General features: G+C 47.8%; 1 protein-coding gene across 3 annotated transcripts in view; it reads left to right on the forward strand.

Annotated features, from left to right (window-relative positions):
• MAP2K6 (mitogen-activated protein kinase kinase 6) overlaps positions 1-16754 on the forward strand; it is a 53907-nt gene extending 37153 nt beyond the window's left edge. For 2 of the 3 annotated variants that reach the window (XM_068654707.1, XM_068654709.1), the window contains exon 12: positions 523-11916. In XM_068654707.1, coding sequence (XP_068510808.1) covers positions 523-600 — 78 coding nt within the window. In that variant the 3' untranslated portion in view covers positions 601-11916. Of the gene's footprint in view, positions 1-522; positions 11917-16412 lie in introns of those variants that run through there. The other variant, XM_068654708.1, reaches the window with a different exon arrangement.
• The last annotated feature ends 475 nt before the right edge of the window (positions 16755-17229 follow it).

Here is a 17229-nt window from a genome sequence, read left to right on the forward strand (position 1 = left end):
CGGGAGCAATTGCAGGGAAGAAATGAGACTCAGAAGTCACCAGAGGGTAAATACACAGATAAAGCAGGAAGCTGAGGGAAAACCCACTGCAGTCAGTCTTCCTGCAAGGTTTTTTCCCTCGCTCCCGTTGGAGCTGGTGCGCGGTGGGGTGGGTAACCGCCGTCTCAGGAGCAGCGCTTCTCATCCCAGGGCACCGCAGAGCTGTGAGCCAGCTTGGGCTGAAGGGCATGACAGAGCAGGGATAGAGGCAGTGTTTTTAATACCTTCTGTTGCCTCAAGAGCAGCCCAGGTCAGCCCTCCAAGCCAGGGTAGGGTTTAGAGGGAATCCACGGCCTCCATGAAGTGGCCCCTTGGGCTTCCTAGACTCCCTGCAGCTGTGAAACATGGAAAGCCCAATATTATGATGCTAGCGACAAAGTGTTTTTCACTGTCTGGAAGACCGGCTGAAAAGGGGTTAGGTTTGGTCCTCAGAGTTGTGAATAATAAACTTTTTTTTTTTTTCTCTCTTCTCTTCTTTCCTAGCAACATCCTTTCTTCACCCTGCACGAATCCAAAGAGACAGACGTCGCCTCTTTTGTCAAACTCATCCTGGGAGACTGAGAACTGGACTTGTATATGAATTGCCCTTCTGTGGACTGGTGGGTGCAGGGGAGGGGCGCGTGGCAGGACTTGTCATGAAAGCACCAACAGAAAGTCGCCGTGTTTTGTTTTGTTTTGTTTTTATTCTGAGAAACCCCCGCCTCGCCGAAGTTTTTAAAAGGGTTCTTTGGTATCCATAGTGACATAGAACGAGCTGGTTAGTGAAATGAATTTTAATAAGGTTGGTAACCTTAAAACAAAAACAAAACAACAAAAAAAAAATTTAAAGAGTGATTTACATATTTAATGACAGTCAAAATCCCTCTTCCTAACTTTCTCCTTATTCCCCTTCCCTTCCTCCCGAACCAGAATTTGCTTTGTCATGGTAATAGGTGCTATGGTAGTCATGAAGTTGTATGTAGATTTATATTTTGTCCCTTCCATTATTTTAATATTTATGTTAAGTGCTTGATGGAATAGATTTCTGTTTTATATGAGGATGAATGTGTGGTGACGATGATGATGCTAAATGAGGCCACAGCAAGCGATAGTCCTAGGGCTTTGCTGGGGTAAAGGTGTCAAAGGAGAAGAGAAAGACGAGAAGTGTCTGTGTCGTGGAAGATATTTAACATGCATCTTAAAAAGAATTTATAAACAAGGATCTCAGCTCAGCTACTCGAGCTGCCTTCACGGGGTGCAAGGCAGCGTCACTGTAAGGCAGGGAGGCCCTGGTGTCCTGCGAGGTCTCCTCTCCTCCGGAGACCGTGCTCCGAGCCCGGGCAGCACGGCCCGACCAGCCTGGTGCCTGCGGTGCTCTGCCAGCCTCCTGCCTGGGGAAAGCCCCTGCCCTGCGTCCCACACACTTACTCTGCTTTATCGGGCAGGTGATGAGGTCCGGGGTGGGAAGATATTGTGGGAGACTGGCTGGGATCGAAGCCCCGGAGGGAAAAGGCCCGTCCAGTAGGTTGCACAGAGATCAGGAGGAGGCTGCAGTGGCTGGTCCCCGCCTGCCCTTGCGCCCAGCAGCGTTGCAGTGTCTGGGGTCACCTGGGCTGGGGATGTGCTGCTTTGGGTCTAAAAGGGTGTTCCTCTCTCCTTCTTCAGATGGGAAAGGCCAACAGTCTGCATAGCAGGGATATCTCGGCGCGAGTTTCCAGGCGCTGCCTCGGCAGCAATCCCTCCGTGCTTGCCCGTAGACTTTTGGGAGTGTTAGCGAGCTCCCCTGGAGCCTGTGCCGGCGTGCGGTTTGGGTCGTGTCCAGCGCTGGTCGGGATGCTGAAGGCAGCTGGGAGTGCTGGGCTCCGGCACAGGCTGCAGGTGTCCCCCGTGAGAGCAGCCGCCGGGAAAACCACGCAGGGAAACCACAGCCCACCCGTACCAGGAGCTTGTTGCTGTTGGCCAGGTCCTCCGAGAAAAGCTGCGAGCCAAGGGCAGGAGCACGGGGGCTGGCTGGGTGGTTGGGGAAGACGGCGTATCACGCTGCTTTTAGGTAAGGCGGTTACTTTCTAGAGAAGGGGGGAGCTGCAAGACATTGCCATGGGTCTGGAGCAAGGCCACTTGCTCCAGATTGATGCTGGTTTGACTGAGCCAAACCTGCACAGCTGCCTTGCTCAGCTCTCGGGCCTTCGCCTTTGCCTGTGGCTCCTTCCCACAGCCCTGCAAAGGGGAGTGCCTGTGTGCGGCTGAGCTGCAGCGTGCGTGCGTGCCTTGTGCCCCTCTGCGTGCTTCCCTTCCCCACCCATCACTTCTGCACAGGCTCTTGGAGCCAAATCCCAACTGGAAGCATGCCTTGCCCTGCAACGTCTCAGTTGCACGGGGTGTAATTCAGCCTGGGATCCTGCCCTTTCTCTCCCATTTTAGTGGCTTTGGTCTCCGTTGGAGTAGGTTGGGCTTCTGGACTAGCCTGAGCATCCACCTGGGAAGCGACCCCTTGGAAAGGCCAACGAGGAGGGCAGTGTTTGGAGCAGGGATCCCCGAGCGGCGGTACCGCTAGCACTAGGGACGTGCCGACCACTTCGAAGAGGTGCAGACACCGCCAGTGCCTGGGCTGCCACTATCACCGTCACAGCCGTGGCTGGTGGTGCCCACAGAGGTGGCTGTGAACCCTAAACCTGTGCTGCTCTGCCCTGGGGCCAGCATCAAAGGGGAAGGGGTGAATTGCTCCTGAGGATTCATTGATCCTTGTGCCTCTCTGCTGTGGAGCGGGGTGGATTGAGGTGGGCTCGCAGGGGTCAAGGTGCAGGAGTTTCCTTGCTGCAAAGAGCTCATGGGTCGAGCAGGCTGTGGGGTGGAGGTTCCCCTTCCTCAGCCCGCGCTTTGCGAGCCTGCCCGAGCCTCAGTAACGATGGGCTCCGTATTCCACTTCGTGTCGAGGAGAACCTTTCAGGTCACATTTCGTTGCGGATGAAACACAAAAGATGTTTTACTTCACAGTGTAATTTTAAAAGGCCTCGCATGGCTCATAATCTGCCCTCTCATATTCCATGGTGTGTGTGTGTGTTTTCTCTCTCTCACTTTCTCAGAGTCACAGAGCTGTTTTGATTGATTGTCCTCAGCTGCAGCTGAAAGTCCGGCCAGCCAGTTTATAGAGTTGGTTCCAGCATCAATTCTCGCTTTGAAAAACATGACATTTAAAACCACCCTTTGGTTTTCCTACATATGGATCTGATGCTTTTGTTAAAGATTGTTTTTGCTGCTTTTCTCCTGGAATATAAGTCTTGTTTGGACACCGCATCTCCTTGACCTCACAGCACCTTTATTTCAGTGCCATTGTAATTGACAGGTTGAATTTATGAGATACTGTCAAAGTTCAGTATTAATAGCAGATATTAATGTCACCAGCGTTTTCCAATAGAAAATTAATGTCAGTGTTGTCTGCAGCTAGTAACCCTCTAAAACGATTCCTGCATGCCTCAACACTACATGCTGAGTGCTTTCTTTTATGCTTTTTGCTCTTGCAGTGCTTGGGCCGTCTAATCCCTTTGTTTTAATGACATTACAATAGGACATGCAACAAATCACTTCACTTCCCTCTTGATTCTCCATCACTTTGTTCCTTTAAAAGTCATTTACGTCAGCCCGGAGCAAGTGTGAATCCTTGTGACCAGCGTGAGTAAAAGCAGCGATCCGCATGATCACCGCTGCGGAAGGTACTCACGGCAGGAGAGCCCCGCGGAGGCTCTGCCTCTGCATCTCTCGTAGCATGTGTGGACACAAAGCTTGGCCTGATCCAGGATTTTCTTAGAGAGAAGCCTGAGCCGGTGGCCTCAGTGCAGGGAGGAGAGCCAGGGACTCCTGCGTGCTTAAAAGCTGAAAACATGCTGGGTTGCAAGACAAAAATCAGGCTCTTTTCTCTTTCCTTTGATTGTGAGCTCTGTAAAGATGAAAAGGCTTTGGTCAACACTCAAAATCTTGGTAGACTATAACATGAGCACAGGTTGGCCTGTGGCAGGCATGAATTCAGGGACATCAAGCCCTTCCTAACCACCGTGCCCCCCGACCAGTCATGCTGCTGAGCTGAAGCTGTTTTCCAAAAGGCTTTTTTTGTTTCCGACAGCACTGCGGGCAGCACGCAGGGTGTTAGATTGTCCTGAGTCAGGATATTTAAAGTGCGAAAGAAGCAGGTCTTATGCCATGGACCTGAAACAAACCAAATCACACCAGGGAGCAAAGAGGAGAGGAAAGCTGCCCGGAGCTCAGCACCGAGCCGTGGCCTGGACCAGCAGTGGGAATTAATTCCAGCATTTGCAGAGCAGCGAGGGCCTCTCTGCTCCTCTCTGCTAATCTCTGTTCCTCTCTGCTCCTCTCTGCTCAGCCACAGCAGCGGCTGTGGGGCTGCAGGAGACATGCACGGCCCATCCTCATGGCAGGAAGAGGGAGACCACAGGGGCATGATGTTCCGCTTTTTTCCTCTGACATGCAAATTCCTTACAGCTCCTGATGTGCCTGGAACCTCCTGCATGTTTGAGGCCTTGCCTTGAACTGTGGCAAGCCTGAAAGCTACTTTTTGGGACCCTGCTGGTCCCTTAAATTTAATGGAGATATCGGAGGGCATTTGCTGGTTACTGTTTTTAAATGCCAGGTTCCTGCTGCTGCAGTGGGTGCAAGGCCCATCCGCTCTGGAGATTTTCCATGTGTACAGAACTACACAGATATCCACGTACTGTATTTCTGCATTTTTCCTGCCTTTTGTTGGGCTTCCTGGCAAGGAAGGAGGCATCTCCGACTTGTTGCGGAGGAGGGACCATCAGTTCTGGGGGCAGCCGGCCTCCCCTGTGCGGCGGGGAAGGCATTTGGTAGCTCAGAAGTGGATCTTAAAATATTAAGTTGAGCTCCTTGTTCTTTTACAGCCGTGTAAGGAGGTGGTTGTGTGCCTGTTGGGGCAGTGTTAGGTGCACCTTGTGGCAGTGCCGTGCCCGGTTCCAAGGGCAGGAACACCAGCACTGCCAGCCTTAGCCAGGATTTCTCCATGTCTGCAGGAAGCTAAGTATGTACCTGCACGTTTCCCTTCTTTCCTAGACATTTTGGAAGAGGAAATCCTGCTCGGCCAACGCAGCATTGCTTTAGTGGCTGGTCTGATGTAGTTCAGACAAGGTTCCCACCAGCTCCCTTGTTTAATAGACCTCTTTTTTATTAAAAACAAAACCCAAACTCCTCTCTCAGAAAAGCCAGCCAAGATGCTCTTTTTTTTTTCTCTCTTCCATCTTGTTCCTCTTAGAGGAACTCTGGGAGCCTGTCTTGGTGCTTTCACTCTTTCACATGCCAAAGATTGCTACATCCCTCTTAGTTACGCTCCTGCCAAACCAGATCTTATAGTCTTGCCTCAAAAATCATCCACTTCCCTGCTCCTTGGGGTTCCTTTTGTTGCTGTTGCTTTTTCATTGAATTTCCTCATGTTTATTGACATGTCTATTGTTGAGCTTCCTGGACTCATGCGGCTCTCTTTTTCAGATACAGAGAAAGACAAATAGTTGCCTTCACTGGTCTGCTCCCGCTGTTGGGGAAATACTGCTAGCGATATGATTCCTGCAGATGGGGATGGGTCTCATTTAGAGCTAGGGTCATGGAGGGTGTAAACTGGCATTGCTCCATTGGCTTTGCTGGAAAAAGGCCAGTTTTGTCCAGCTGAGAATCTGTCCTTACTGTCTAAACAGTTATTACACACTAATAAAGATTAATGATTGTAAATCCCCGCGGATTATACATAAAATGGCAAGTTTTACTCATTAATCTTTATTGCCATATTATAGCTGTTTATGTTTGAGGAGTCATCTCTCTCTGTTCTGAACATGCACTTAGGAGGAGGGGGCTGAGCTTGGGGCAGACGAAGGGTGGACATAACAGACCAGATGTCCATGTGTTTTACAGCCTGTGTCCTCTCCCCCAAGTTGGTTGTTTCCTTGACAGCCTTTAACCAGCAGCAAAGGATGTATCACAGAGCTTTGTCTGCTTCTCTGGCCTCTGGCTGAGCTATAAAATCCAGATTGTTTCTGGTGAGAAGGGATCAGATCTCCTAATTAATATTTCAGCTCAGCCTTTACTGGAGCAGATGGATACTATGAAATTTGACGTGTGCTCTGGCAGGCCAGAGCTCTGCAGCATACTGACATTCACTCCCGGACCGTGGCTGGAAGAGATGCTTTGTGCACTGTACTTATCTCTGTTGCAGGTTGAAAGAATGCAGCTCCTTCACGTAACCCCACGCCACAAAAGCAGTTGATTTTGTTGTTAAGGAGGGCAAGAAAAAAAGCTCATTTTAATCACAGCCTTTATTTATTTGTAGGTGAGTATAGGCACAGCTAGGAGGTGGTGGCGCCGGTCACAAAGGTTTGTGTGCTGTAGAAATGAAGAGGACTCTAAAGAGAGTGTAGTAAACTGCAAGGGTGGTTTTAATGGCACTGGGACAAAATAAGTCCTCTGCTAGGCAGCTGGTCTTGGTCCCCTCTGCCAAGGAAGGTCTGGAGGTGGTGGAGAAGAGTGAAGCAGACAGAGAGGAATGGATTTAGGGTATGCATTTTGTCACGTGTCCCAGATTGCCACTGTGTCCCCACTTCTTGCAAGGGAAACAAAATTTAAAACTCAAAAGAAAATGACTGGGAAGAACTGCAAGTGAACCAGTGCTTGTTGCCTGCTGCATGGGCTCGTGCATTGCTGCTTCCCCTCTCAAGCTCGTCAGTGAGATTCCTTGGGCATAGATGATGGGAAAAGCTTGGGAATGCTTCTGTAGCTGAGAAAGAAGAGGGTAAACATTTTCAGGTGGCTTATAACTAACTGAAAAATGGGAATATTAATTTACTGGCCACAGGGGCAAGTGAATTCTGCAGGGAGCCATGCTGCGGGCAGTGCTGTTCCCAGGAACGACTGTGGCTCGTGACGTTTATTACACGGCCTCCTTTAGTGCACTCCTGGGTTGCTAGAAAGCTCTTAGCCTCCATCGACCCCTTACATCTCGGTCACCATTACATTTTGCGTTTTACTGTCTGGGATTTTACTAGCAGCCTTTTTTCTAGGCGGTTGGGCGGAGTGAAGGCAAGGGAGAGGGGCCTCCGGCCAGCTCTCCGCAGAGCGCTTTGGGAGAGGACGGCGCTGCCTGCCTCTTATCCAGCGCCTGCCCGCGGGAAGCCACAGCCAAGGCCTTGCTATCCTGTGGGTATCCAGCCCAAGCGAGAGCTTCCCTGGGCTGTTGGATTGCTCTCTGACACGCTCTCATGCTTCACTGCCATCCCATTAAAAATCCCTTCCTGGAAGCGGAGCAGCTCCAGGGTTGCAGCAGCCTCGCGGCACGGCGGCTCGCCCTTGCCGGCAGCCAGGCTGCGGGCCGGGCGGTGTTTCCTTCCTCGAAAGGCTCTTGGGTTTCTCTAAACGATGGGGCACGACTCCAGTGGCTGCGAAGCGCCGCGAGGATAAGCTGGGAAATGCTTGGAAGCGTCTTATGTGCGCTGGAAATAGAGATGGAAATCTCAAAAGATCAGACAGCTTTCGGCAATTTCCAAAGCTGTGTGGTTTTAGCCAGACCTGAAAACCCTTCCTAGAAGTTTATTTCAGGGTATTTTGGTATGTTACTTTCGCTTTTGGGCCCAGCTAAATCCAGGAAGCTCAGAATAGTGTAATTTCAAAATAAAGGATAAGCACACCCGCCCCAAGTATTGCTGAACTGATCAGGAAGGTTTGTGTTTGGTTTCTCATACAGGGAGAATTCAGGCCAGCTCAGGGTTTATCCTAATTCATTCTGATTTTGCCCCAGATTTTTATTCTTTTTGAGAAAATAGGAGATCAGTCCGTGGTCTTTCTAAAATTCCTTGACCCTTCATGCAAGGCTATGAACCAAGTTGTGCCAAACGCGGATGGAGATAGGCGCTATGGCAAGAGGCAGCCAACTCTGAGAGATGGAAAGCAGTCTGGCAGCAGGTGTGCCCACAGCCCCCAAGAATGTAGGGAGATAGATTTTCCCCAGGGTTGCGTGTGATGGAGGTATTGGGGTCTGCCACATCTCCTTTTGCTGTCTGTTCCTCTAGTTAAGAGCTTTCAGCCGTCTTGGGGTGTCCAGGAACAATAGCTGAAAGTCTTTGGTATTTCTCAGCACAGTTGTATGCTGCTTTTTTTTCTTTTTTACTTTTTTTTTTTTTTTTTCCAGGAAGGGTACGGTGAAGAGTCAGAAAGCACCAGGTGTCCTTGATTTAGGCAGCCAGAGGGAAGAGATGTAGATTAAGTGCCTTGTAAGAGCCAAAAAGGTGTGTTTAAAGATAAATTACAGCCTGCACTGTAGCTGTTAAGTCAGGATTGAATTTTCACATCTACAGGTGCAGCTGCAGAGCTCCCCATCCACATTTTGCCCAGAGTTAGTCATGAGTCTTCCATAAATATCTGATAACATAGCCCGTATTGCATGGTGGTCTTAACTCAGATCGGGGCTCTATGGACAGAAAATAGCCCGGTACAAAGTACAGCATCACCAAACCCAGGATGTGGCTCCGAAATTCCCCATAAATCTAGGTATGTAGTGCATTTCCAGAGCTCTGCCACCATTTCTCTTTCTCCATAACAGTGAATCGAGGGCTTGTGTTTGGTGACGGCTGTCACCGTGCCAGCGGGGCTGCTGGAAATCGTCACAACATGCAAAACGGTGGGAATTCGGCGTTTGTTTTTCAACAGCAATACACCGGGGGGAAGCTGCTACATGTAGCGTCTTGCAAACTGGGGATATGCTGGAGTAAAACTTGTCATTTCTCACAGAAAAAGAAAAGAAAAAAAAAAGCTGTCTAAAAATGTCCAAAATCTTCAATTTAAGGAATGACAGTTTTATTCGTGAAGATCCATGTTTGGCATCAAAATATATGAAATTTCTAGCATTTCTGTCACTTTGCGTGTGAAATGTGCTTTTTTGCGATGGTGGGAAGTATGTAACAAGGATATTTCTATGTACTTTCACTAAAAAAAATAAAATATAACTGAGCTGAATGGAAAAGCAACCACTTCCCAGTGGTCTGCTGGTGTTGAAGAAGACACAGGCAAAGCAGCTGTGTTTTGAACACATTAAAAAGGGAAGACTTCCAACCTACTGTAATGCAAGTCCTTATTTATTTTATTTTATTTTATTTTATTTTATTTTATTTTATTTTATTTTATTTTATTTTATTTTATTTTATTTTATTTTATTTTATTTTATTTTTCATTTTATTTTATTTTTGGGGTGTTTTTTATTTTATTTTTTTCCCCAGTACCATCATTTATTTCATAACTGTGAAAGTCTCTGCTTTTCCTCACATGTGGAAAGCTGATTATTCTTTCTCATGTTCTTATTATTTATTATTTATCCATTCCTGGTACTACCCAAGATGTGCTGAAGGTGTCTCCCAGCCTGCCCTCAAGCTATATGGAATCACTTTAGTATCTCCTGACAGCTGGGACAGCAAGTGTCAGTAGGTGGCTAATTATTATTTTAAATTATATATAGAGCAGCTCAGTTTTTCTTTTAGTGACCTGGTTTGCTCTGGAATTGGAGATGGAGATAAGCAAGCTTTTTTTTTTTTTTTTTTTTTTTTTTAAATACAAAAGCATTTTTCACTTTTTCTTTCAATGTCTTGCAGTATTCTGAATAAGCCTATTCACTTTTTTACTGTTGTTTTTAATAGGAAAAGCACTGATCGGGTTGTAGTTGTTCCTTCAGGAGGGCATTGACTTGCACCAGGGTCAGTTTAGCTGCCATGAACGCTCAGTGCCGCGGCTTTGTTAACCAGCAGCGCACTGGAATTCCAAGAAAAGGATCATTTTCCACCTGAGGAATAACACCTGGCTCACGATGGCCTGGGTTTGTCCGAGCCTCGTCAGAAAAAAGCCTGGAGTTTTGTGTCAGCCCTCGGGGCAGCGAGGCGCTGAGGCCTGCCTCTGGCCAAACACCTGCCCTGGTGAGGAGGCCGCGAGTCCTGCCCACGAGAGGCTGTGCTTGCTCTGTAGGAGACAAAATCCTGTACATGTGCCCTGCTTGAGTCTGTAATGACTGGCATCTCACAAATACATGCTTTTTGTTCTTTTCCTCCCGTCCCCCCTCTTCGCAAAGGTGCCTTGCTTCTCTGCTGCTTCTGAAGCCTCCCCGGCCTTGCTGTGGTGCATCTGTTTCCTAACAGCTTGCATTGGTTTTCTGGTTTGTTTTTTCTTCCCCCTATGTATAAGAAACGTTGGGTAGCAGAATGTGGAATTCATTAGAAGTTCATAAAGCAGGGACCTCAGAAGGATGTGGGTATAAATGCTTTTCAGGCATCTGAGGTGAACTTTAAATGGAGCTTTGGCCCTCATTTGCTTTCTGCTTTTCAAATACCATTTGTGAGAAAGTGGAGCTGTCAAAGCCATGCATGAACTTTGCCTTCTTCAGAATAACTTGCCTCAAAGTAAATTGTCAAAATGCACCAGGAACTCGTCTCGAAGTAAATCCGGTAGCTCTCCAAGGCTGGAAGCGTGTGTGTTGGGGTGTGTGTGTGTGCAGGGGTGGGTGCCGTGAGCAGCTGCCATTTTGGAGATTTAAAAAACACAAAGCGAGTGTTTTCAAAAAGGGCAATGTAAAATATTTATTTCTTGGCAAAAGCGCATCAGACCACATCTCCCATCCTTCTTTTAATTGCTTCGTGTTTGTTTTTGTTGTCTAAGTCTTTGCTGGCCTGCTTCCTCCGCAGCGCTCGCTGCTGCTCGGCAGCTTGTCACCTCACACAACCCCTCTGGCTGCGAGGGAGCGTGTGGCACAGGGCAGCTCGCCGGAGCTCACGAGAATCAAAAGTGTCCACATCCTAATGCCAGACCCCAAATTGTAGCTTTGGGTGAGGGTGAATGGGGGTGGGAAGCTTTGAGTCCCCGCACTTCTCGCCAACTTCTTGGCCAGCACTGGTGAACACATGCTGGGGGTTTACTGAGCAGAAAGCAGGTGCTGTCGTCTTCGTGAGATGCTGCCTGGGTTCTCCCCAGTGCCAAATGAGGTTTGCAGCCAGGCAAAACTGCACGTTGGAGGCAGGCAAAATTCCCACAGGAGGCAGGCAGGCACTGCAGAGCCCCTGAGTGCCCTCGCGCTCCAGAGCACATCGGTGGTCCTCCGGCTGCTGGCCCTATGGCTTCACGTCCGTGCTTCCTGAAGCACTTCTCCTAACCTGTGTTGTCTTCATTCATCTCAAAGCCGTTCCTTGTACTATGAAGATGATAAATAGTAGGAAACTGACAGTAGGACCATGTGTGTAACATTAGATAGGCTTTTATTTAATGATGTTGTTTTAATGAGATGCTTTTAGGATCCGTGTTGTACTGGATTAAGGACATTGGTGGAACAATTGAACTGGTATTCTTTAACCCTGGCTGCCCCAGGACCTTTCCCTCTGCCCTCTTCATTTAAAAAAAAAAAAAAAAAGATTGGGAGAATATATTTAACTTGAAAAAAAAAAGTACCCTGCTGGTGGAATAAGTTAATCTTCTTTACTACGCTTCAATTTTATTTCTCAGGATATCCAAAGGTTTATCACTGCTGCTGAGAGAAGGGGACAGTACACCTTTTGAAACTTCAACCACTGTAACCGTTTTCCAGATGTGTGTGTGCGCGCGTGTGTGTGTTAAACTCAGCACTGTGTGTGCGTGTGTTCTGCTGAATATTGTGTGCATCTAAGAAATGCTTCAAACAACTGCCTGGAAGTCAAAACCAACCACCTCTTTCCAGTCATATGTTTGCCGTGACTTTTCATAACCACACTTGAACTAGTGGTCTTGGATTAAATATTCAAAGAGCAGGGCATCTTTATAGCAATGCTATGTCAGTCAAATTAAGAAAAATGTACACAAAAATAAATAAATGAAATTTAAAAATAACGTTCTGTCAGTCTACCTGCATTTACCCTGTGGAAGCACGACCCGGGACCATGAAATAGTTGCTGGGAACACATTTTATACAGCTTTTGCTATTCATATGGAAGATTTTTAAGGATCTCGTAACAGCTTATCGTACATTATTGAGAACTGAGGAATGCTCAAGCTGCTCTACAGAAACAATCGCCTTTCTGCCATCGGTTTTTCTTTCTGCGCTTCGGCTAGCGCGGCTGGCGCGAGCAGACGCATCCACATCCCGTCCAGCCCACATCAAAGGCGCGAGCCCCGGCCCCTGCCGCGGCTCTGGCAGGGCGCTGGTGGGACCAGAGGAGATGGCTTCCTGCCCCCCCAAAAAGCCTCTTTCCAGCCTGGATGGGGGGTGCAGTGGGCTGCGAGCGGACACGGCCTCTGCGGGTGCAGGTCTCAGGGTTGGGCTGACACCAGCGTGAGCTGCAGGGGCTGGGGACTCGGAGGCTTGCTTATGCCTGAGGGCAGAGCCTTGCACCAGTGCTGGAGCGGGTGGGGGGCTCAGCAAATCAGCTCTGGCTTCACCAGGTCCTGCAACCAGCCCTATTATCTGCAATTAAGCCTCATGTTTCTCTAAAGGTTAACTATGCATTTGTCATGATGCAGAGCCAATTTTCACCCTTAATTTATTAGTCGAAGTCAAATAGCATTTTGCTTGAGTAAAGCATGCTGGTCTGGGTCGTACTGAAATATGAACAGCTATTTCCCTCTTTTTCATGTAAATAAAGTGATGCTTCCATTTATATAAGAATTGCTGAAAACAATATATCAGCTCCCTCTGCTGATCCTGCAGTCCCAGTTAAGGCAAAAGCACTGGTTGCAGAGCTGATGCGCTAAGGTACGAACTAAATAAAAATAGCCTACTTAATATGATCACCCTTAAGGGCACAGGAAAGGGATCGATGTTTATTGCATAGCAGAAAGCACAGTGTCCTGGGCTGAACATGTTCAGATTGCAGGGGAACGTTACCCGGCATCGGGGATGAGAATGCTGGTGACATGGAGATCGCCATAAAAACGTCTGGAGAGAAGAGCTACAAGAGGCACATAACCATTTCTGGGAATCCTAAGTAAAACAGCTGCTGAAGTTTCATCTGCGCTGTGGTATGCATGTGTGGATGCGTGTTCCGTTTAAAAGAAATTAAGAGCCCTACTTCTATTTTATCAAATCAAATTACCCTTGTATGTTCAGAATATTTATGCATCAGTACTTTTTTTTTTTTATTAGAACTTTATCTCACTGTAATCAATTCCAAATACAAAACTATTTTTATCGCTGAAATGCAGCGGTAATTTATAAGATGTAGACGGAACGCACACGAGATGCCAAAAGCAATTTTATGGAGCCTCTTTTGTTGTCATCTACAATGCATCAGCTCTTGCCTTCAGCCTCCCATCAATTTTAAAAGCCCCAAGATGAAGAAATAAAAAAATAAAAAAGAGTAAGTGTACTGAAGCAGCTGCCAGCCCCTAAAATAGTCTGGAGATACGTGTGCACCTTTGGGATAGTGTTTGATTGAGCACAGCACAATAATGTAAGCCGGACTGAGCTTTGTAATACAATTATTTTAGTTGGCAAAATGGCATATCTTGTTCCTTCTGTGTCCCTTGCTACTACACAGTATCTCGTGCATGTTCAGAAAAAGAAATTGTGAAATAAGCTCCTGCATTATCACAGGTAATGTCACATTGAAATGAGGAGGAGTGAAAGCTGAGGGTCTGCAGCTGAACAGGAGCTCCAGCCCTGGACAAGATGTTACTTAACTGTGTGTCCACACTGAAACATGGTCCTTCTTTGGTCTGCTTTCCTGAAGGGAGGAAACCGAGTCGCTCACACTGCACGTGACTTGTAGGTCAATTGTAAGCACTTGTAGGGCTGGCACTGGGTTCTCAGCAGTTGCAGGTGAATATCTGTACAGTTTTGTGGATATATTTCTCTTCAAGTGGCACAAGAGTGACCAATCCTCCGGCATAGCAAGTGGCTCTTGGGGAGTCACATCCCTGTCCCTGTGGAAAGTACCTCGGCCCCTGGCTGCTCCCTCATTTGGGTTGTGCTTGGTGCTTGCTGGAAGTGGACAGAGACGATAAGGAAAAAAATAATGTTGAGGTATAAACAGTTTGTAGTCATGAGAGATGGCAAAATTGAAGAGATGTTTCACAACTCCGCTTGCTAAAGATAGCCTTGAGTATCTGGAATCCAGTCGTGAATCCTGACTTTTGCTGGGAAACACTTTGGCCTGACAAATGACATCTCCCTAATATTCCTCTACAGTGAGCACCATGCAGGACTGCGGACCAAAGATCAGGAGAACCTGCAGGATTTTTTCCGTACACGGTGCCCTTCAAACACAGGTCTTTCTGTGCAGGTTGACTCCTCTGCCACTTCATTTCTTTGGGGCTGTGACAAGGCATGGGAAATTTGGCGATTGGGTTTAATGAAAGGGGCATGGAAAAAAGAGTATTTGGGGTGACACACACTTGTTCTTGGCATGAGCTGCTCTGCCATCTTCTCTGCATCATGAAAAACGTGCTCATAGCTGGCACAGGCAGAGCAGCGCAGTGTTCCTGCCTCCTCCTTCTTCTCTTTTCTCCCCACATTTGGGATTCCTTCTGGGCATGCAGCAGTATTTACTTCCAAAATGCAAATATGCTGAATGAAGCCCTTTGCTTCGAGCCCCCCAGGAGCTCCTGCAGCAGCAGCAGTGTCTGTGTTCTTGGCCATGAGCTGTCTCTGAGCTGGCCGATGCAGCCGTTGGTTCTGCTCTCTGGAATTGCCCTGGCATTCCCTGCTATAAAGCCAATATTTTACCACTCCAGCACACTTCTGGTTACAGGTCTGGTGCTCTGGCTCTCTGGTGCTGGAGTGTGTGTGGGACAATGCTGAAAAAAAAGTATTGCAGAGTTTCATAAGTGTATCTTGCAGCTAGAGGTGATGCTGCTTACTGATGTTAAAGATGTGGACAGAGCAGTCCAAGTTTGATCTGCTTGCAAAATCCTGGTAATGTTATGAGAGGAACAGACAAATTGGAAGTATTTCTAGTCATAAAAAGCATGCCATTTTAATACCCAATGATTGGGTATTATATATTTGTAACACAATATATTCACGTTAGTACATCTATTTCAATATACTCCTAATAGCTATAGATGTTAAAAATGAATGGAAGAAAATTACAGAGTGCTTACAAATTACTGACAGCAAACCTTACTGACACCTTTCTTGTTTGCATACCACTTTCACATTAGAGTGCTTTTGGGAAATAATAGTAATAGTAATAGTAATAATAATAATAATAATAATAATAATAATAACAACAATAATAAATCCCTCTTGAAGGTATTATTACTAAAGCAGTTTGCATGCAGATCACTTCAGGCTTCAGCACTGGGACTCGGCTAGGTTAGGAAACGAAGGCCAAGATTTGTTGATTGAGATCAGATGGCTGGTGGCGAGAAGGAATCTAGATGACTTAACTGGAGGGATTAAACTCGAGTCTTTTGGCTTCCATTTGGCTGTTTTATAAACTCCACCGCTGGGCCAGCTAGCTGGGCCGCGTTCCCCTCGTCGCGTATGTGTGATGTTAGCGCAGCGGTTTGGAGCATCAGCCAGTCAATCGGTGTCAGCAGTCCAGACGTCCTGGGTGAGAAAGGGAAAGGCAGGACAACGGAAAGCTAAAATTAGTCCCCAAAGCGCCTGTCCACACACCTCCAGCCTGCCCTCCCACCGCTGCCGGCTGCAGGGAGCAAGGCCGGAGCTCGCCAGGCCGGGGGGTGGTGGCTGCCAGGGGCACCCCTGCTGCCAGGGCTTCTCCGTGCCGAGGGCTGAGGGCCCTGTGCTGAGGGCTGAGGGCTATGGGCCATGGGCTGAGGGCCCTGGGATGTGGGCCGAGGGCTGTGGGCCGTGGGTTGAGGCTTGAGGGCTGTGGGCCATGGGCCCGGTGAGCACAGCCCCTGGGGAGCCTCCCTCATGAGGCGCAGCCCCGCGGGGGCAGACGCCGCTCGCTTTCTCCGTTCCTTCTGGGCCTTAACCTTTCGTTTTACAACGCTGATTGAAACCAAGAGTGGAAAGAAAAAGTCAGCCCCGCTCTCTGTTTTCCTTCCCCTCCCTTCCATTATCTTCTTGCTTTTCCATCCATCCTCATTTCACATGCCTCTCAGATTGCGTCCCCCTGGTTTTCCAGTTATTTATTGACCCAGACCTAATTCCTTATTTCCAGAAATGTGTCATGAAGCCTGCCTTTGAGTCATTCGCTTTTTGCTTTCCAGGCTCACCTCTTTGACCACGTTTTCCTGTAAGAGATAAGGATATGGGGTTTGTGGAGTAATCGCAGCAGGATGCCTGGGTTTCATTCATAGATCTGTTGCCACCGGCTCGTTATGGAAAATTAGGAGAGTTATTTCACCTTTCAGTGCCTCACCTCAGTGTCACCATCTGTAAAACAAGGCTAATAATTGTTATCTCTTCCTTGCAGGAGAACTGGGGAGCTTCACTAATGACCATCTGCTAAATGTTCTCAGAGCCTCACATGAACATTTCTACTGAAGTGCAAATTATTATTAGAAACCAGGGATTGTTACTGGATTGATATCAAATCATTGTCGACAGCTTCTCTGCAGGGAAAACTTAGGCGCAGCCAACAAGAACAAGCTGCATGTTTTGAAGTTGTGCAGTTGATTATATTGGCTTTCATCTTCTGGTAAGAGGATCCTCTGCCATCTGAACTCTCTGATCTCTGGGAACACAATTCATCCAATCAAGCTGGAGGAAAATAAACCTCCTCAGACAAAAAATAAAGTATCCACCTGAGATCATATGAAGATGGAAGATGTCAATTAATTCCCAGCCCCCCATCCTTAACTCTTGTAAACCCAGGATTCTTCTGGCCCACCAGGCAATGCTTAAGAGAACGATCTAATGCATCCATTGTACGGGCTCGGCACTGCGAAGAGCCTCGCGGGTCTGCCTGGCCTACACTGTAATTGAAAACATGCAAATATTTTACAGTGAAATTGGTGCCACTGAAGGCTTGTATGGACGGCCGGCGGGATGCTTGTTGGTCTCAGGGTAGCATACAGAGACCTGAGGTGCCAGGACAGTTTTTGGCCATGGTTCCTTCCTGGGGGGGGAGCTAGCCAGGCTGACTCAATGCAATTCCTCCCCAAGTCAGCCTCAAGCTGCCCTCCAGCACTGAGACCTGGTGGATTTGGCTGCAGACTGAACCTTGTTTAGTACCACATATATAGACAGAAACCACTGCTGGGCCATCGGTGATGTGTGTCCCCTGTGCC

This window comes from Anas acuta, chromosome 18 (genome assembly GCF_963932015.1).
Source record: "Anas acuta chromosome 18, bAnaAcu1.1, whole genome shotgun sequence".
NCBI classification, from domain to species: Eukaryota; Metazoa; Chordata; class Aves; order Anseriformes; family Anatidae; genus Anas; species Anas acuta.